At 41.7% G+C, this 21342-nt stretch overlaps 1 protein-coding gene across 3 annotated transcripts; it reads right to left on the bottom strand.

The window, feature by feature from the left end:
- Nucleotides 1-601: 601 nt before the first annotated feature.
- Nucleotides 602-16454, bottom strand: LOC115855511 (zinc finger protein 280B). Of its 3 annotated transcripts, none has more exons than XM_030860923.2 (3): nucleotides 16376-16454; nucleotides 15607-15666; nucleotides 602-4342 (listed from the first exon to the last, which is right to left on the bottom strand). In XM_030860923.2, exon 3 carries the CDS (start codon nucleotides 4271-4273, stop codon nucleotides 2639-2641), a length of 1635 nt encoding a protein of 544 aa, XP_030716783.2. In that variant the 5' UTR covers nucleotides 4274-4342; nucleotides 15607-15666; nucleotides 16376-16454; the 3' UTR covers nucleotides 602-2638. The 3 variants fall into 3 exon arrangements, with proteins under 3 accessions (XP_030716783.2, XP_030716782.2, XP_060166085.1); XM_030860922.3 differs by lacking the exon at nucleotides 16376-16454 and adding an exon at nucleotides 16217-16341; XM_060310102.1 differs by lacking the exon at nucleotides 16376-16454 and adding an exon at nucleotides 15763-16208.
- Nucleotides 16455-21342: the final 4888 nt, after the last annotated feature.

Here is a 21342-nt window from a genome sequence, read left to right as displayed (position 1 = left end):
AAAAAAAGGGGGGTGGGTTGGAGACTTCACTGTGTGATTGTAACAACACTGGTGAAGCTCAATATACCAAAGGAAGTGTCAAACAATTAAGCGAGGTAGCAAGCCATGCAGGCCTAGGAGAAGAGCATTCCAAGAAGGAGAACAGCAGTTACAAGTCTTTGGATCGAGAAGAAATGGAATTTGCTTGAGGAAAAGCAAGGCCAGTGTGTCAAAAATAGTGCACCAGTGGGGAAAATGGCAGAGTAGCACGACAGAGAATGGAAGAGAGGAGGTAGTCAGGGGCCATATCACCAGAACCTTAGTTGGCAATAAATAACAACTTGTACTCCTTAGGAGCATACTTTAGAGCAAACAACAGTAACAGGGTTGATAACACTGAGCAACCACAAACACAAAGAACTAAAACATTTCATATTTTTACCACAGAAACAGAATAAGGGAGATAAGTATGCAAAAGTATGCACATTTATTTATATATAGAAGTTTCCACCTGAGACCAGAACACACACACACACACACACACACACACACACACACACACACACACACACACACACACACACACACACTCTCTCTCTCTCTCTCTCTCTCTCTCTCTCTCTCTCTTTCTACACCTAACGAAAGGGGTTCAACCTGAAATTTTACCAAAGTGCTTTGGCCCAAGCAAACTAACTGGAAAGGCCTAGTAAAATATTCAAAGTGCAAATCAATCAATCAAGCATTGAGCAAATAAATACAACAGAATCTACACTCAGGAAATTAAAATATGGATGATATACTCACAACAACTTTGTTATCTGTAGTCCTTCCTCCTCAATTCTAAGAGGGATGCTAACCCCTTGATGATTATACCTTTCCAGCATTTTGAGAAGGCTTAGAAAATTTAACTAGATTGAGGAGGGGGCAAAAGGAGTGGGGAGAGATAAAGTACCTTTAAAGAGGAGCAGAAAGCAACAGAAAAAGGGAGAGATTTCTCCTGGAACAGGTCTACAGCCAGGATCCCAGATTCCTTGAGTGGTGCACAGAGGCTGCTAGGTACCTGGGCTGGAGGTGGAGTGAGAAGGGATGGCACTTAAACATGCCTAGAGAGACTCAACTCCAGGAGCCCACAGAGGTAACCAAGGCTGCTGATGTTCAGGAACCAATACTTAGAGGGTACCCCAGTTCTGTGAAAGAGCCCTTAGAGATGGCAAGGAAAAAGGTTCCGGCAAGTATAATCACAGATTAGACAGTTGATAGATCAAATGAAGGATAATAACCCTATGACCTGATAATTACTGAAATAAATGAGACATTTCTGGCACATTGGAGTGTGTCAAGTAAGACCCAAACTCAGTATTAGTTTAAAAAATGGGAAATTATACACACAAAGAATTAACTGTTAACTGTAATACATTCATGTCCAAGGCAAGATACAAAATTGCAAACTTCACATGTTCAATTAGGGTAAGACATATGTAATTGGAAATGTTAGGAAAAGTCCTATAATGGGTTTAATCACTCTTAACTATTTTTATCCACTATTCCTACTTTTCTTGGACAACCCCATTCCAGCTTAAGGGTAAGAGAACTAAACTTAGCTCAATTCATAAACTGGACAGATTCCATGTGTTTGGCCCTTTTCAGTTAAAACTATGGGTCCAGTACAGATCAAACTATGGATGTCAGGGATTTTTTTCCTTGGGAACGTTAACTTGCTTTACTGCTGTGACTGAGAGAGATATGGCTAGTTCATTCTGACTAAAGGCCAGCCAGATGGGAGAGGTGAGAGAACAAATTCCCCTTTTGATCAGTCAAAAGGAGGCCCCCTGGCACCAGGTCCCATTCTATTAATTATCTCTACTTCCCCATCTGAAGCCAATGATACACAGTACCTGCTTGATGCCTGCAGGGGCCCCTCACTAAACACAGGCATTTTATTTTAATGGTTTGGCTTCCTTGGATGTCCTTGGGCTAGGTAAGGACAGTCCGAGACAGTGTTCCTTCTGCCTTGGCTCCAAGCCTGGAGTGAATGTGTGCCCCTTCCTCAACTGGGACAAGCCACTGCTCTCCATTGACTGAATTCCCTGTTTCTGGTCCCCATTCACACCACAGGGTCTCCGTCAACTTCTCCACACCAAGGCTTTCAGAGCCAGGTTATTTTAGATCAGCACAACAGAGGCACTTCTGAGAGTTCAGCAGCAAACGGGACCATGCCATAACAAAGCCATTTCAGTCTGGCTATAGTTAATATTGAAATATTCAAGGCATGGAAAAAGTTGAAAATAAAATTAAGTTGTTAAAAAATTCTACAGATTATATGTATAGCAGAGCTTTCAAACTTACAAATAACACGAAATACCAAAATAATAGAGGTTTTCACTTTTCTCTTTCTCTCTCTTCCCCCCATTCACACACACACACATACCTTTTATGTAAGCCAGATAGTTATATGAAAATCAGGTAATATATTTTTTAATAATATCTCAAAATTCAGATCAAACAATATTGTACTTCATGAGTTTTTAGAAAAACCTCATAAATGATCCATTGGTTTCACTATATTTGATGTTATTGAATAATGTTATGATTTGGATTTTTTGTTTTTAGTGGGGTTTTTAACTTTGAAGTATTTGCTTCAGATTTACTGAAAGTAGAATTAATGGGGTCTTTTTGAAATTCTACTTTTAGACCTGGGGGGTGAAGGTTCAGAATCAGATGTGTTCACAGTAATGGATGCTAATTCCACTGATCCTGGTTTAAGAGGTCCCAGTGACACCTGGATAACAACTTTTGTTTCAGGAGGCAATCCTTCTAGTTGCTTAGGCTTCTTAAACATTTGATGACACTGGGTCTTGTGCTCCATTTTCTCCTTGAAAGTTAAAAACTGTAGCCGGCATTTGGAACACTGGTGAACATTCTTTTCCCAGTGTCCTCTATAATGACACATGTATGGTGTTGCAGTTTTGAAAATTTTGAGACAAAATGGGCAAAGCAAATTCTTAGTGTTTTTGTGGTATGTTCTGAAATGTGTTTCTACATCAGCAAAGGCTGACGATCTGTAATTGCAGACCTGGCACACATAGGGCATTTCGCCAGGCTTATGATTGTCCTTCATGTGCTGTAAGAGAACCTGATCTGTTTCAAAAGACAACTCACAGATTTTACAGACTGCAGAGGGCTCCTGGAAAGTATGGACACTTTCAATGTGACACTGCAGCTGGAAGGGAGTGGGAAACTGGCGGTGGCAGTGCTGGCAGGTAGTATGGTTTTTCCAGCTGTCACCCCTCTGCTTTTCAAGTTCCAAATGGTGCTTCATGTGATTCATAAACTTGACATTTTTTAGAACTTTCAAGCAGCTGAGGCATTTAAAGGCTGTGTGAGTCTTCTGTTCTGGCTGCCCATCTCCTGTATGCTGTCCATAGTAAAAGTCATGAAGTAACACGATCAGATTTCCTTTCGTGGGATCAACAGTCTTGTTTTGACTTGTTGGACTCGAAAAGTCTGTTTTTGCCAGTCCATTTTCCCCAAAAGGACTTATAGGCTTGCAATGAACACTGTCCTTTGGAAAAGCTGTTGGACAAGGTTCTCCATTCTGAACATGGCTTAATGAGGTATGAACACTGTCTGAGGGTGTGCTTTGCTGAGCTGTCATTGTATGAAAGATACCTGAAGGGGCCAGAGCTAAAGAGTGTCCCCCTATGATTCCATTACTGAGTTTAGGCCTTTGGGGATTTATGCTATTTGTTTCAGAAGTGGAAAGTCGTTTTGTTACACGAGGACTTTTATTCATACCTCCTATAGAAAGTGCTGCTCCTACTGGATGCTGCAATGAACTTGTGAAGGTAATCAAAGGAGGAGAACATGACTCTGAAGAGCTAATAGGCACGACTTGTAGTAAATTATTTTTATAATCAGGTTTAGACAAAGGCTCAATAATAATAGGACTATCTGTTGATCTTGACTCAGAGTCAGAAACTGGTAAGACAGTCATTGCTTCTGATGTAGGCATCACATGACTTACAGGCCGCAATTTGTGAGCATTATCTTTTCTGACGTGACCAGACTGTCTTCTCCTTGAACACGAACCTGGGGTAACTCTATTCAGTATGTTTGAAACGACTGGTTTTGAATTTGAGGTCATCCCAACAAAGATCAGCTCAGCATCTTCATTTACATGTTCCACCCCAACGAAGATCAGTTCAGCATCTTCATCGTCTACTTGTTTGGTTTCTTGTATGCTTTTCTGCGGTTCTGACTCTTGTTCTTCACATAACATACATGGTGGTTCCATTTTCTAAATTTTTTTATTCTTGAAGGGTGTGGCCACAGGTCCCAGTGCTTCCTTTATATAAACTGCCACCTAAGTATAAACATACCACACATCAGTTAAGTACAGAAAAATACATTACTTATTTCTCTCCAAAACTCTAGGGTATTTATAAACATCCTTATTTTACAGATAAGGACACTGAGAGTTAAAGAGGATAAATGACAGCTTAAAAACCTATGATTACAAGTCTGTACGACTCTAGAATCATAGCTTTGCCCTATGCTGATTTTGATCTCTCCTATTAAAAAAAGAAAACCCAAAACTCCAACAACAAATCACTAGGTGAAATCACATGTAAAGTATGAGTATTTTTACAAAAGCACCATTGTGCAGTGTTTAGAAACATGGGGTCCGGAGTCAAAGAAGATTAAGCTGGAATTCTAACCAGCTACATTTTTTTTTTTTGTGGTATGCGGGCCTCTCACTGTTGTGGCCTCTCCCGTTGCGGAGCACAGGCTCCGGACGCGCAGGCTCAGCGGCCATGGCTCACGGGCCCAGCAGCTCCGCGGCATGTGGGATCTTCCCGGACCGGGGCACGAACCCGTGTCCCCTGCATCGGCAGGCAGACACTCAACCACTGCGCCACCAGGGAAGCCCAGCTACATCTTTTTTGGAAAATTTATAACTTTTAAATGTGTTTCTGTATCTTAAAGGCAAAAATCCTTATTTCTTAGACTTAAAGTAACAGCTCTTTTTAAAAAGCATCGGGACTTCCCTGGTGGCGCAGTGGTTAAGAATCCGCCTGCCAACGCAGGGGACACGGGTTCAAGCCCTGGTCCGGGAAGATCCCACATGCCGCGGAGCAACTAAGCCTGTGTGCCACAACTACTGAGCCTGTGCTCTAGAGCCCGTGAGCCACAACTACTGAACCCACGTGTCACAACTACTGAAGCCCGTGTGCCTAGAGCCTATGCTCTGCAACAAGAGAAGTTACCTCATTGAGAAGCCTGCACACCGCAACAAAGAGTAGCCCCCCTTGACGCAACTAGAGAAAGCCGCACAACAACAAAGACCCAACGTAGCCAAAAAATAAATAAATAAATTTTAAAAAAAGAAAAAGCATCAAATATTCAATGGCATCTTGTTTTGTACTAGAATTGGAAGAAAATTTATATTAAATGCACATATATAAATTGATTCACACATACTGATTTCATATATGTTAATATAGAAAAGAAGTGTCAACTTCAAAGAATAGAATAAGAGTATCTACATATGGTCAACAAATAGCATAATTCAATGTCAAGCGCTTAGCACAGGCCTAGCAAATTGGGAATGAACTCTCTTGATAATTTCACCCCAACTCAACACTGATGTCTCCTAAATTTCTTCCTCTAATCCTGACTTCCCTACTAAACTTAAATCCAACAGTGCTTTGTGCCTCACTCCACCTGTCTCTTCACATAGCAGGCAAAGTAATGCTGTTCAAACAAATTAGACTGCATCACTGCTCAGCTCAAAACCTTCCAATGCCTTTCTGGTTCACTCAGTAAAAGGCCAAGTCCTTCCAATGCCTGTAAGACCACACTTCCAACCCTACATACTGTCCCCTGCAATTATCTCATACTCCTCTCCTCCATCCACTTCACTTTAACCACACTAACCTCCTTGCTATTTCTTGAACAAACTAAACACTTTACCTTACTTAGAGTCTTTATATTTGTTGTCCCTCTAATATGAATGCTCATCATTCAGATACCTACATGGCTGGCCCCTCACCACCTTCAGGGCTCTGTTCCAAGCCTTCTTCTCAGAGAGGTTCTCAAATACTCCAACCAACCTCTAATTCACATTCCCAATTTCTCTTCCCTTCTCTTCCACCTATAAGCATTTATCACCACCTAATATATTATAAACATTATTTATCTTGATTATTTTCTATTGTCTATCCAGTAAAATGTAAACTCCAAAGGGCAGGAATTGTCTTTTGTTGACTGCTGGATCACCAGCACAAAGAACATTGCCTAGCATAGCATGGGAGCTCAACAAATACAGAATTTGTTAAATGAATTAATAAATAGTAACTCTCATCAATATGAACCTTTATTTGTAGAGCAGAGTGTGCTCCATTAATTCCATGTTTTCTATCAATTTACTCTGAGAACCTTGTCTGAATCAGAAATTCACGTGAAACCCTAACCCCCAATGTGATGGTATTTGAAGATGGGGTCTTTGGGGGATAATTAGGTTTAGATAAGGTCATGAGGGCCCTCATGACTGGACTAGTGCCTAGAAGAGACATCACAGAGCTTGCTTCCTCTCTATTTCCCCCAACACCCCCCCAAATGTGAAGACACAGGAAGAAGGTGAAAGAGAGCCCTCAGTGGGGAACCAAATCAGCCAGCACCTTGATCTTGGACTTTCCAGCCTTCAAAACTGTGGGAATAAATTTGTTGTTTTTAAAAAATAAAAATAAACTGGGTTCCAATAACATTGTTGAACTTTCACCTAACTGATCTTCGTAGAATTTTTAGCTGTTGACCATACTGATTAACTTTTCATCCAACCAATCATCCGAGATGAAAAGTTAATTAAGAGTGGAGAAAGAATGATACATAAAAAAAACAAGTTAATGAATGCGTTCATTTAGAACAAGAGTAACAACAGACCATGGGAATTTTCTTATCACTTCTCCTCTAGTGTCCTTATTTTCTACAATTACCAGAAACTTGAGAATTCGGGGTAGGGAGGTTGGACATGCCAAGACCTGCTAGATCTAAGGGATGAGTCCTCAAAAATCACTTCATTTCCCCCACCAACAAAGTTGCCAAGGGCTGTCCAAGGAGCCAATGAGAGGTTTCACTCCAAAAATAGCTGAGAGAACAGTGGGTGATGACCCACCTCCCAGGTTATTCCTGTGCATTTCAACAACGGCCCTTTAAATGGGTTTTGTTATAGCCACACAACAGATTTTTTCAGGCATCAGTCCCTCTTAAGTAACTTCCTGAGATTACACCACTAGGACTCCTCTGGTACCTATCCTCACCATTTTCCCTTGCCCGTGACTCTTTTCACCCATTACTGCTCCTCCAGATTCTTGTCCCAACCCTGTCACTCTCTCTCCACCACAGCACTCAAGTCCCTTCTCCACCACTCCTTCTTCCCGCTACTCCATTAACCCCACACAGTTGCTGCCTTAGAATTTAACATCCATTAAACACAGACCCTTGGGGGAAATGGGGGTTTCACAGGATCCTTAAAACTGCCATAAACATTTGGATTCTATCCTAGGGCAACTGAGCAAAACAAAAGTAATTTTTTCATAAATATTTTTTAACAAATATTTTTTCACAAATAAGCTCAGGATGATAAAGGAATGCAAAAATAGAGTCTAATCTAGCCTGGGAGTCGAGGAGGAGAACAACTATTAAGCCAAGGTTGTTCATGGTCAAAAAAACAAGACTATTTCTATAGAATGGACTGAGAGAAAAAGTAAGGATTTACAGACCCTCACCACCACTTCCACTCTTCTTTTTTTACTTTATTTTTGAGGTCGCCCTGACATAAACCCCCTCCTTCGCCTGAGGGCTTCTCTCTTTCAAAAATTTTATTTATTTATGGCTGTGTTGGGTCTTCATTGCTGCACACAGGCTTTCTCTAGTTGCCGTGAGCGGGGGCTACTCTTCGTTGCGGTGCACATGCTCTTCATTGCGGTAGCTTCTCTTGTTGCGGAGCATGGGCTCTAGGAGCGCGGGCTTCAGTAGTTGTGGCATGCGGGCTCAGGAGTTGTGGCTCACGGGCTCTAGAGCACAGGCTCAGTAGTTGTGGCGCACAGGCTTAGTTGCTCCGTGGCATGTGGGATCTTCCCGAACCAGAGTTCGAACCCGTGTCCCCTGCATTGGCAGGTGGATTACTTAACCATTGTGCCACCAGGGAAGTCCCACCATTTCCACTCTTGCTACCTCTCTGACCTCTCCTCTCTCTACTCTAACATTCATTCACTCCAATCCAGCTACAGTGGCTTCCTTGCTGCTCCCTTCGAAGTCTCCACCTGAAATTCTTGTCTTCCAGATATCCCCATGGCTAACACTTCTACCTCCTTCAAGTCCATGTCCAAACCTACCTATTCCAAGAGACTTACTCTGACCACCTTATCTAAAATCACAACACTCCTACCTACCCAACATTCAATCCTATGACCCTACTCTATTATATTTTTCCTAATTTCATAACATCACCTTTTATTTCACAAGAGAATGTACATATTTATAATACTATCTTTCTTCTTCCACTGAACTGTTAGTTCCTTCCACGGGAGAAATTCTGTTTTGTTTTTTAGTTTGTTTTTGTCTGTTTTGTTCACTGATTTCTCCCAAGGGCCAAAAGCAGTCCTGGCATACAATAAGCACTCAAATATTCATTAAAAGAAAATAATTATCTCGCAGGGGATAAAAATAATTCAACAAAAGAAGGTAGGGTGATGGAAAAGGTAGGAAATGTTCAAACTTGGGATATAACCAATTTTCTTCAAGTCTGGGAGCCACTGAGGTGCACTGTTATACCAAATGTGAGAGCCCTGCAATCCTGGGATTCAGGAGGATGACTGGCCAGATCTCATCATGGGGACCAACAGTTTGGGGAAGCCTTTTCTTAGAACAGTATGGTTAGAGTACTACATTTCACCCAGGCAGGCAGGAGAGAAATTCAGCCACTTTCCCTTTTCCTTCCTTTCCTCCCAAGAGCAGCATCTTAGAAGAATCCACAAAGGAGATATGAGCAGGGTAGGAGTTCAACCTAAAAGTGGCCTGTTAGTTCTGAGGCAATTCCTTTCACTAAGACTAAGAATTTGGAGAGGGTTTGGAAGTATCAGGTGAGTGGAGAATGATATAAAGAGAGGGGCTGTGGAGGACCACAAAAAAGACACCTTAAAAAAAAAATGGGGCTTCCCTGTTGGCGCAGTGGTTGAGAGTCCGCCTGTTGATGCACGGGACACGGGTTCGTGCCCCAGTCCAGGAAGATCCCACGTGCCATGGAGTGGCTAGGCCCGTGAGCCATGGCCGCTGAGCCTGCACGTCCAGAGCCTGTGCTCCGCAACGGGAGAGGCCACAACAGTGAGAGGCCCGTGTACTGCAAAAAAAAAAAAAAAAAAAAAAGACACCTGCCTGCAGAAAAAGCATTTGACTAAATCTAGCACTTTTTCATGATGAAAAACAAACAAACAAAAAACCCTCAACAATTAGGAACAGAAGAGAACTTTCTCAAGCAAAGGGTACCTGTAAAACACCCACAGCTAGCATCATACTTAGTCGTGAAAGACTGAAAGCTTTCCCTCTAAGATTGGGAACAAGACAAGGATGTCTACTACTGCACTTTGAATCAATATTATACCTGAAGTTCTATAACCAGGACAATCAGGCAAGAAAAAGGAGTTAAAAAAAAAAAAAAAAAAGAAGTAGCAGCATTCAGAATGGAAAAGGAAAAAGTAAAACTATATTGGAGATGACATGATTTTGTATATACAAAGTCCTGAGGAATCCACATAACAAGTATTAGAATTAAAAGGTTGCAGAATACAAGATCAATATAAAAAAATCAATTATGTTTCTATATAGTAGCAATAAATGTTCTGAAAATGAACGTAAATAAACACTTCCATTTACACAGTTACAAAGAATACTTATCAGAAAGAGAAAGACAAATATCATTATGATATTACTTATATGTGGAATCTAAAAAAGACACAATTGAACTTATCTATGAAACAGAAACAGGCTCACAGACACAGAAAACAGACTTGTGGTTGCCAAGGATTGTGGGGAGGGATGGATTGGGAGTTTGGGATTAGCAGATGCAAACTATTACATATAGAACGGATAAACAACAAGATCCTACTGTATAGCACAGGGAACTATATTCAATATCTTGTGATAAACCATAATGGAAAAGAATATGAAAAAGAATGTATATGTACAACTGAATCACTCTGCTGTACAGAGGAAATTAACACAACACTGTAGATCAACTATACTTCAATAAAATAAATTTTTGAAAAAAGAATACTTAGGAATAAATTTAATAGAAATGCAGCACCTTTTTATTCTGAAAACATTGAATTATACTAAATACATTGTTCAAGCAATTAAAGACCTAAATAAATGTAAAGACATCCCACATTCATGGATCAGAAGATTTAATATTGTTAAAATGGCAAGACTCCCACAACTGATCTATCAAAATCTTGGCTAGCCTTCTCACAGAATTGAAACTCATATGAAAATTCAAGGAACTCAGAATAACCAAAACAATCTTGAAAAAGAAAAAACTGAAAGATTCAGACTTTCTGATTTCAAAACTTACTACAAAGCTATAGTAATCAAGAAATGTGGCACTGGCATAAGGATAGAAACAGATCAATGGAATAGATCAATGGAATAGAATTCAAGAGTCCAGAAAAAAACCCATGCATTAATGGTGAACTGATTTTCAGCAAGATTACCAAAATAATCAGTGGGGAACAGATAAATCTTTTCAACAAATGTTGATGGAACAACTGGACATCCATATGTCAAAGAATGAATGAAGTTGGGCCCCTGCTCACACCATACATATAAAAAGTAACTCAAAATGGATTGTGAAACTAAAAGTACAGCTAAAACTAAAAAAAACTCTTTAAAGAAAATTGGAGTAAATGGTTTCTTAGAGAAGACACCAAAAGAATAAATGACAAAGGAAAAAATAACAGGACTTCATCAAATTGACAACTTTTGGACTTCAAAGGACACCGTCATGAAAGTAAAAAGATAACTCACAGAATGGGAGAAAAATATCTGTAAATCATATATGTGACTAGGAACACATATATATATGATACATATACATTGATATGTTACAAGGGACACATATAGATACTAACATGTGATAAAAGAATATATAAAGATCTTTTATAACAGAAGAATAAAAAAACAACTCAATTAAAAAATCAGCAGAGGACCTGAATAGATAATTCTCCAAAGATGATATAAAATGGCTAGCAAGTATATGAAAAGATGCTCAACATACTAATCATCAGAGAAATGTGAATGTAAACCACAGTGAAAGATCACCTAACACCCATCAGGATGGCTACTATAAGGAAGGAAGGAAGGAAGGAAGGAAGAAAGGGAGGGAAGGAGGGAAGGAAGGCAGGAGAAAGGAAGGGGAGGGGAGGGGAGGGAAACTGTTGGCAAGCATGTACACAAACTGTATCCTTGTGTGCTATGGATGGATTGTAAATAGTGCAAATGCTGTGGAAAACAGTATAAACGCTCCTCAAAAAGTTAAAAATAGAACTACCATATGATCCAGCAATTCCACTTTTGGATATAGATCCAAAAGAAATGAAAGTGGGGTCTCTAAGAGGTATGTGCACATCCATGCTCACAGCAGCACTATTCACAATAACTAAGAGGTGGAAGCAACCTAAATGTCCATCAACTGATGAATGAATTTTTAAAATGTGATATACACATACAACGGAACATTATTTAGCCATAAAAAAGAAATTCTGCCACATGCTACAATATGCATGATCCTTGAAGACATCATACATCATGCTAAATGAAATAGCCAGTCATAAAGATAAGGTCATGAGGGCCCTCATGACTGGATTAGTGCCAAGAAGAGACATCACAGAGCTTGCTTACATACAAATACTGCATGCTTCCACTTATGTGAAGTATCCAAAGTAGTCAAAGCAATAGAAAAGAAACATAAAGGAGAATGGTGGATACTATGGTCTAGCAGGAGAGGGAAAAGTTTGTTGTTTAATGGGATGGGTAGTTTCAATTTTGCAAGATGAAAAAGTCTAGAGATCTAAAAGTCTAGAGATCATTTCAAAACAATGTAAATGGGGAATTCCCTGACGGTCCAGTTGTTAGGCACTTTTACTGCAGGGAGCCTGGGTTCGATCCCTGGTCGGGAACTATCCTGCAAGCCGTGCAGCATGGCAAAAACAAAAAAACAAAAAAGAAAAAAACAATGTGAATATACTTAACACTTAAAAATGGTTAAGATGGGGCTTCCCTGGTGGTGCAGTGGCTAAGAATCTGCCTGCCAATGCAGAAAACACGGTTCGAGCCCTGATCCGGGAAGATCCCACATGCCACAGAGCAACTAAGCCCGTGTGCCACAGCTACTGAGCCTGCGCTCTAAAGCCCGTGAGCCACAACTACTGAAGCCCACGTGCCTAGAGCCCGTGCTCCGCAACAAGAGAAGCCACTGCAGTGAGAAGCCCACACACCACAACAAAGAGTAGCCCCATTAGCTGCAACTAGAGAAAGCATGTGCCCAGCAACAAAGACCCAACGCAGCCAAAAATAAAATAAATGAATTTTTAAAAAATGGTTAAGATGGTAAAATTTATGTTATATGTTTTTTACAACAATAAAAAAACCTTTTTTAAACAGGCAAAGGATTCGAAGAGACATTTCACCAAAGAAGATGCTATACAAATGTCCAATAAGCACAGGAAATACTGCTTAACATGATTAGGAAAATGTAAATCAATCACAATGAGATACTCCTTCACACTCACTAGATTGGCTATAATCAAAAAGAGAAACAATAACAAGTGCTGCAGAGGACGTGGAGAAATTGGAATCCTCATATATTGCTGGTGCAATTGCTACAAAGTGCTACAACCACTTTGGAAAACAGTTTGGCAATACCTCAAAAATTAAATATAGAGTTACCATATGATCCAGCAACTTCACTCTTAGATATATACCCATAAAAACTGAAAACATTAAGTCCACGCAAAAACAATGTTAACAGCAGCATTCCTCACAATAGCCACAAAGAGCACACAATCCAAATGTCCACTAACTGATGAATGGATAAACAAAACTGTGGTGTATGCTTACAATGGAATACCATTCAGCCATAAAAACAAAGCACTGCTGTGTATCTATGACATGGATGAACCTGAAAACATGCTAATTGAATAAAGCCAGACACCAAAGGTCACATATTGTATGTGAGAGAACTGTATGTAGAGGAGAATCAAAAAAGAGAAGCATCCTGTAATCTAAATGAAAATTTTTTTCAGGGAGGAGGAAATGAACTACTTTGATAAATGCTGCCAATAAATCAAATAAAATAAAAACTAAAAATTGACCATTGAGTTAAACATTGTGGAATTCATTAGTGATCTTGACAAGAGTGGATTTAAAAGAAAACAAGAGACTTGGAGATAACAAGTATGGCCAACTCTGTAGAAGTTTTCCTATAACTAGCAAGTATGAAATAAAACAAGCAGAAGGGGGATGTGCCATCAAAAGATGGATTTTTTAATGAGAGGTGACATTATAATCAGCCTGTCTGCTGATGGGAACCGTCCAGATAAACAGAAAACTTAATCCGAAGAAGAGACTTGCTAGAATATCCTTGAACAAACAGGAATTGATTGGATCTAGTATACAAGAAGTGTACACAAGCCAAATAATTCACTCATAGTAACAGACCTGAGACCATATGAAGAAAGGCTGGCATGGTGGATTAATGAGTATGGTAGCCAGCCTCCAAGATGGCCCCAAATGAATCCCGCCTCCTGGTATTCCCAATCCTGTGTAGCTCTCCCTCACACTATCACAGGGTTGACTGTGAGACTAAGCAAAGACAGAAGTGAAGGTGTGTAACTTCTGAAAAAGACTCTGCACTTCATCTTGGGTGCAAATTCTCTCCTGAATCACTCGCTCTGGGGGAAGCCAGCAGCCATGACATGAGCAGCCCCATGGAGAGACTCAGAGAGGGAGGAACTGAGGCCCCTTGCTAACAGCCAAGTGAGTGAAGTTAGATTCAACAAAAGTCATGGAGAGACCCTGAGGCAAAACCACCCAGCTAAGCCACTCTTGGATTCTAGACCATGAGATAATATGTTTTTTCAAGCTATTAAGTTGTGACATAATGTGTACAACACAGATATTTCAAGTTACCATATCACTCACATGTCGTACTTGCAACTCTGAACTGTCATACACAGAATAGCTCTCCTATAAGTACAGCAAAATTTAAAAAACAAGCAAACGAAAAAAACAAAACGGGAATTCCCTGGCAGTCCAGTGGTTAGGACTTAGCACTCTGACTGCTGGCGCCCCAGGTTCAATCCCTAGTTGGGGAACTAAAATCCCATAAGCCACGCGGCGCAGCCAAAACAAAACAAAACATGGCAAAATTGACATGCCATGAAGCTTGTATAGTCAAATCAAACTTGTATAGTCAAGCCAAGGACTCAAAGTTGTACCAGCGACAGATAAGTAACTATACAACAGAGCTGTATGCACAAGTTGCTGGGCATAAAAACTTGTTTACTGACATGAAGTGAACACAGATACCCCGCCCATCCAGTCACATTCAATTACTTCATGAAATAAAACCCTTAAGGAAAAGGGTACAGAAATGAACAAACTAATCCCATGGAATCATGTTAAATCACAACACATTTACTCTGAATGAACCACTTTATTTATTTATTTATTTGGCCGTGCCACGTGGCTTGTGGGATCCCAGTTCCTCGAACAGGGACTGAACCCGGGCTACTGCAGTGCAAGTCCAGAATCCTAACCCGGAGGCCACCAGGAGGCTCCCATCACTTTATTATTTTAATACATTAGCTGAAACCTTAGGCCACGTGCATCAGCCCACATTAGCCTCACTGCGTGGTAGAAGTCAGCTTTACACAACTTAAAAATCCATGGTGCTCTTACTTTTTTCCCTTTCAAAACAGCAGGTGAAAGCCGGCCCCCAGCCCCCTGCCCCTTTTTAAGGCCGCAACTTAGAGGTCTCCAGAATGAGCTGAACCAATGAGTGCCCTGAAGTCGTCACACACATTCTGGGTCGGCTCCCACCCGCGCAGGAGAACGCTCTCTGGGCAGCAACGTGTTAGCCCGGGAGAGAAGAAAAACGCTAAGGGTAAAAAAGATACCACTCTGGGGGCTTCCCTGGTGGCGCAGTGGTTAAGAATCCGCCTGCCAATGCAGGAGACACGGGTTCGAGCCCCGATCCAGGAAGATCCCACATGCCACGGAGCAACTATGCCCGTGCGCCACAGCTACTGAGTCTGTGCTCTAGGGCCCGAAAGCCACAGCTACTGAGCCCGTGCGCTGCAACTACTGAAGCCCGTGCACCCTAGAGCCCGTGCTCCACAACGAGAGGCCACCGCAATGAGAAGCCCGCGCACCATAACGAAGAGTAGCCCTCGCTCGCCACAACAAGAGAAGGCCCATGTGCAGCAACAAAGACCCAACACAGCCATAAATAGATAGATAGATAGATAGATACCACTCTGGTTCTCATTAGAAAGACGTCTGTCACCTTACCTCAGGCGCGCACTGAAAACCTGGGGGCTTGAGATTTTCCAGGCAGGAGCAGGTCGCATCCTAGAGACCAGCAGAGAAAAGGGTGAGGGTGAGTCACGTGTTACAGGATAATCCTATCCCCCAGGCCCTAGCCGGTCCTGCCCTGAGCATGTTTACCAGGCGTCTCACACTGAACCAGAGAACAGAATCGCGAACAAGCCTCCTCCTCCAACCTCCCCTCTCTCAGTAAAAACCACCTCATCTGCCACCTGCCCAAACCAAAAGCCTGGACCTCGGGCGCCCAGGGGGGCTGCCACAGGGGGCCCAGGCGCAGCGGCAGGGGAGAAGCCACCAGATCGATTTGTTTTTTGGTTTTTTTTAGCTGCGCCCTCCTGACAGCGCCTGGACCCACGGCTCTCCAGAACCCCGCCGGGCCTGCGTCACAGAACTGCCCTGACGTTGTTTTGTGCTGTAACGTATTAGGAGACCTCGGCGGGGGCCGGGGGCCTGATACGCCCTTCCCCCGAGGCCAGCTCGGCCCACCCCTGGGGGAGGGAGGCTGACGGAGAGCGGCGCCCGCCCAGATTGGGGAAGGGAGAGGGTGAAAGGGATGTCAGGGCCTGGGCCTCACCCTCCCTCCTGAGGGCCCGCGGCCCCACACAGGCCGCCAGGGCCGTGCCAGGCCCGGCGCTCGTGAGGACCCGAGAAACCCTCCCCTCGGCCCTCAGGGACCGCTCCGGCCGCGCCACGGTCCCCGTCGACGGAGGGGCCAGAAAGTCCGGCGGCTCACCGGCCCCGAGGCGCTCCCCTGGCGAAGCCTGAGGCGACTACGCCTCCTCAGGCCCCGGGCGCCGCAGACACCGCCAACGCCCACGCCCCAGCTCGCGCGCCCGCTGTCACCTGTGATTGGCTGCCAGGTGCCGGCGCGAGGTCGGGCGCTGTGGTCTGATTGGCAGCGAGTCCGGGTGGGCGCATGCGCGCTCTCTAGCGCCCCGGCAGTTGCAACCGTTGGGAGCGGGGTCAGGCTGAACCTGTGTCTCAAAGGTCTTGGGCTGGCAAGACGCCAGAGTTCGCCAGGGCTCAGGGTAAAGAGCGGGCTCCCAGTCCCTCAGGGGAGTCCAGCTCTTGCAATCCTCAGGTGTGATCCCTCTCCCATAAAAGCACTATCTGCCGGCCCCTTGCTTAAGGAACTTTGCAACTGGGTGTTGAAGCTCGTCTTCTTGGACTTGCATTTGGGGCCAATCCAGTGCAGCCTGCCTCCTGTTTTTGTACAGCCTGCAGCGAGCTAAAAAAAGAGCTTTACAATAAAAAAAAATTCTTTTTATTTTAGAGCTTTACTGGGGAAAGCTGGGGAAAACCACAAAGAGAATATTATTTTGTGACAAGTGAAAATTATATGAAATTCAATTATCAGAGTCCTTAAAGTTGGAACAGGGACTTACTTGTTCCTTTAGTTATCATCTATGGCTGCAAAGTAGATTAATTGCCAGAGATCATATTCGCAAGCCTAAAGTATTATTTGGTCCTTTACAGAATCTTTTTTTGGAAAATTAATTTATTTATGGCTGTATTGGGTCTTCGTTTCTGTGCGAGGGCTTTCTCTAGTTGTGGCAAGCGGGGGCCGCTCTTCATCGCGGTGCGCGGGCCTCTCCTTATCACTGCCTCTCTTGTTGCGGAGCACAGGCTCCAGACGCGCAGGCTCAGTAATGGTGGCTCACGGGCCCAGTTGCTCCATGGCATATGGGATCTTCCCAGACCAGGGCTCGCACCCGTGTCCACTGCATTGACAGGCAGATTCTCAACCACTGTGCCACCAGGGAAGCCCCTACAGAATCTTTTTTAAGTGCCCTGTTTTGCTGGAATCTCCTAGTAATCGTTTGAAAAAAAAAAAAAGTTTTTGGTTTAATCTATAATGCTATTTTCTTCTCTATTATATTCATTTTCCATTCTTTATTATTTCCTTCCTTCTTATTACTATAGGTTTGTTCTGTTGCTCTCCTTTACAACTTTTTGAGATAAATGCCTAACTCATTTATTTGTAACTGATTTCTCTTGTATGTAATGCTATAAATTTACCTTAATTTACTAAAGTACAGATTTAACTGTGTCCCACAATTTTTGCTTAATAATGTGTTTGTTCATTATCATTCACTTCCAAGTATATCCTAATTTCCATGTATATCCTAATATCCTAATATTCTCTTCTTAAAACAAGGATTATGTATTATATACTAATATATTTATTTTCCAAATCTATGGGATTTTAAAAGCTGTTTCTTTATGAATTTCTCATTTTGTTGCATTATGGTCAGATCACACAGTTTAAATATTATTGATCCTTTGAAGATTTCCATTCAATGAAATATACCATAGTCAAAATGAAGAGGATGTAATGTAGAGAAAATATTTGCAATGTCTAAAATGTGTATATGTGAAATGACCTCCTTTAGGCCTCACAATTACTCCAATACCTTTCAGTAAACTACCATCAACTAAGCTCCAGGCTTTATTCAAATTTCACTAGTTTTCCCACAAATGTCCTTTTTCTGTTCCAGATTGCCATATAGGATACCGAATCACATTTAATTGTAGCACCTCCTTAGCTTACTCTGGTCTATGGCAGTTTCTTAAACTTTCCTTGCTTTTCATGACTTTTGACAATTTTCAGGAATCCTTAAGTGTCGGGTATTTTGCCAAATGATTCTCGGTTTGAGTTTGATGTGTTTCTCCCGGTTACACGGGTTTATAGGTTTTTAGAACTATACCGCAGAGGTGAGGTATCCTTCTCATCACTTCCCATCAGGAATACATACTATCAATATGACTTACCACTAGTTTCTCCACTGTAAAGTTACTTTTCTCCCCCAGCCATATTCTATTCATTGGAAACAAGTCACTAAATCCAAACTACACTTAGGGAGGGGCAAGGAAGCTCATTGAGGGGAAACATCTATGAGAAACACAAATTATCAAGTACACAAATTAATTGGAACTCATTTGTAAGGAAGATCTGTTTCTTCTAGCTTTACCTTTTAATTTTAAATTAATCAAATTGAATAAAATTAAAAATTTAATATCTCAGTCTACACACTAGCTACATTTCACCAGCTCCGTAGTCACATGTGGCATATTGGACGGAGCAGATACAGAACATTTCCATCTGAAATTTCCAGTGGTTAGGACTCCACACTTCCACTGCAGGAAGTACAGATTCGATCCCTGGTCAGGGAGCTAAGATCCCACAAGCCTCGCAGCATGGCCAAAAAGAAAATTCTACAAGATGAATACTCCAACCAAAAAATGGGCAAATGATATGAACAGGTCACCTCACAGAAGAGAAAAATACACATTTATACATGTGAAAAGCTGATCATCCTTATTAGGAAATAAATGTTACATTACATTTTAGGAAATAAATGTAACAATAACATTAAAAAAAATTCCATCACTGCAGAAACTGCTGTGGACAGCACTGACTTAGATCATTCTTCTTTTAAAACATAATGCACTTAAACATATGAATTTCTTCTAAGAACTGCTTTAGCTCTGTCCCATAAATTTTGCTGTTTTCAATATCATTCAATTCAAATATTTTCATTTTTTCCATAGTGATTTCTCATAGGAGCTACAAGTTATTTAGAATCAGAACCAGGACTAGGGTGAGCCTCAGACCACAACATTAAAGAGGCTTGTGAAACACAGGCATGGCAAGTTTGCGCTTTGGGCTCCTGGCAACACTTACTCTGGCCCCAGCCCTGTTTGCTTCATTATATTGCTTCATTTCAAAATTTTGGGGTTTTTTTCCTTAATTATCTTTCTGGTTGGTTTTTTTGTTTGTTGTTTTGTTTTGGTTTTGGCCATGCCTCAAGACTTTTGGGATCTTAGTTCCCTGACCAGGGATTGAACCCTAGCCCTCAGCAGTGAAAGTGCCAAGTCCTAACCACTGGACTGCCAGGAATTCCCATATCTTTCTGTTATTGATTTGCAGCTCAATCTTCCTGCAATCAGTGGGTAGTTACAAAAAGCCCTATAACTCATGTCACAATTGATGAACTACAGTACACGATGAACTACAGTGTCTTGAGAACAAGATAAGAATGTTCACTATAACCACTGCAGTACAACAAAACACCTGGAATAGCCAAGATAATTTCAACACCAAAGCTGGAGAACTTAAACTCCCAGATATCTGTGTTAGGGTTCTCCAGAGAAATGCAACCAACAGGATATACACATGAGGAGGTATGTTATGGGAATTGGCTTATGTTAAGTCCCACCATATGCTGCCTGCAAACTGGAGAACCAGGAAAGCCAGTGATATAACTCAGTTCCAATCTGAAAGCCCAAGAACCAGGAGCCTTGATGTCCAAAGGAGAGATGGATGTCCCTTCCTTCCCCTTTGTTCTCTTAGCAATGAACCCACATCCCATCTTAGGGATCATCCACATTCTCCTGGATGATGCCAACCCACATTGCTGAGGATTTATATTTTTACTCATTCTACTGATTCAAATGCTAATCTCTTCTGAAAACATCTCACAGATATACCCAGAAATAATGTTTCACTAGCTATCTGAGCATCCCTTAGCCCAATCAAGTCGATAAAAAAAATTAACCATCACACAAACTTAGGCAGAACCCCAGTAATTAAGAGCTATAATAATTGTGGCATTAGCACAAGACTAGAGCACTGGACAAATGGAATGGAGTCCAGAAATACATATACAGCCATCTCCCTGATTTACACAGAGCTTCCACCGCAATACAGTGGCATGGTCTTTTTAGTAAATGGTGGTTGATTTGAATACACATATGAAAAAACTAACATTGATACCTTGATTTATCACACCATAAATAAAAAAAAATACATTTGAGCTAGATCAGACCTAACTGTGAAAAGCTATACCGTAAAATTTCCAGAAGAAAACATGAGAGGAATATGTCCTTGGCAGACAATTTCTTAAACAGAACATTCCATGAAGCACCACTCTTTGTACATATGTACACCCATGAAATCACCATCGAGGCCAAAATAAGGGACGTTTTCAGGGTCCCAGAAGTTCCCTAATGCCCTTCCCAGTTGACAGTCTATAGTTTTGTTTTGTTTTTTAAGAGGAGGAGCAAGACTTGAATAGGCACTTAATAAAAGAGAGTAATATTCGAGTGGACAATAAGCATGTGAAAAAAATTCTCAAAATCATTAGTCATCAGGAAAATGCAGATGAAACTACAATGTGATACCACTACAATGTCAAGAGAATAGCACTAATTGTTCCTGAACAAAACTTGAGTCTGCTTTACCGAGCACAGTAAAGCAAATCTGCTAACACCATGTTGTGATGAAGGAAAGTACTGTGTTTATTGCAAGCCATCCAAAATGGGACCAAGCAAGAACAGGCAGCTCATGCTCAAAAGACCCAAACTCTGGGATGGCTTTCAGGGAAGGGTTTTTAAATACAACGTGAGGGAGAGGGTGGCAGGGTGTGTGATCGGCTCATGCACAATTATTATGACCATTGGTTGGTGGTGAGGTAACCAAGGTTGTATTTCAGGAGTCAACATCATCAACCTTCTGGTTCCAGCTGGTCTGGGGTCTACATGCTGGTGGGCAGCATACAGTTAACTTCTTCTGTCTTCGGGGGGTTTTAGTTTCTGCAAAACAACTCAAGGATATGGCTCAGGATATTATCTGTAGCCCCTGAGGAGAAATTAAAGATCCTTGACTTTGTTTTACGGCTGAACTATTATTGTTTTGTC

This window comes from Globicephala melas, chromosome 13 (genome assembly GCF_963455315.2).
Source record: "Globicephala melas chromosome 13, mGloMel1.2, whole genome shotgun sequence".
Taxonomy (NCBI): Eukaryota; Metazoa; Chordata; class Mammalia; order Artiodactyla; family Delphinidae; genus Globicephala; species Globicephala melas.
The sequence above is the reverse complement of the archived record's forward strand: the minus strand, read 5'-3'. Positions and strand labels throughout refer to the sequence as shown.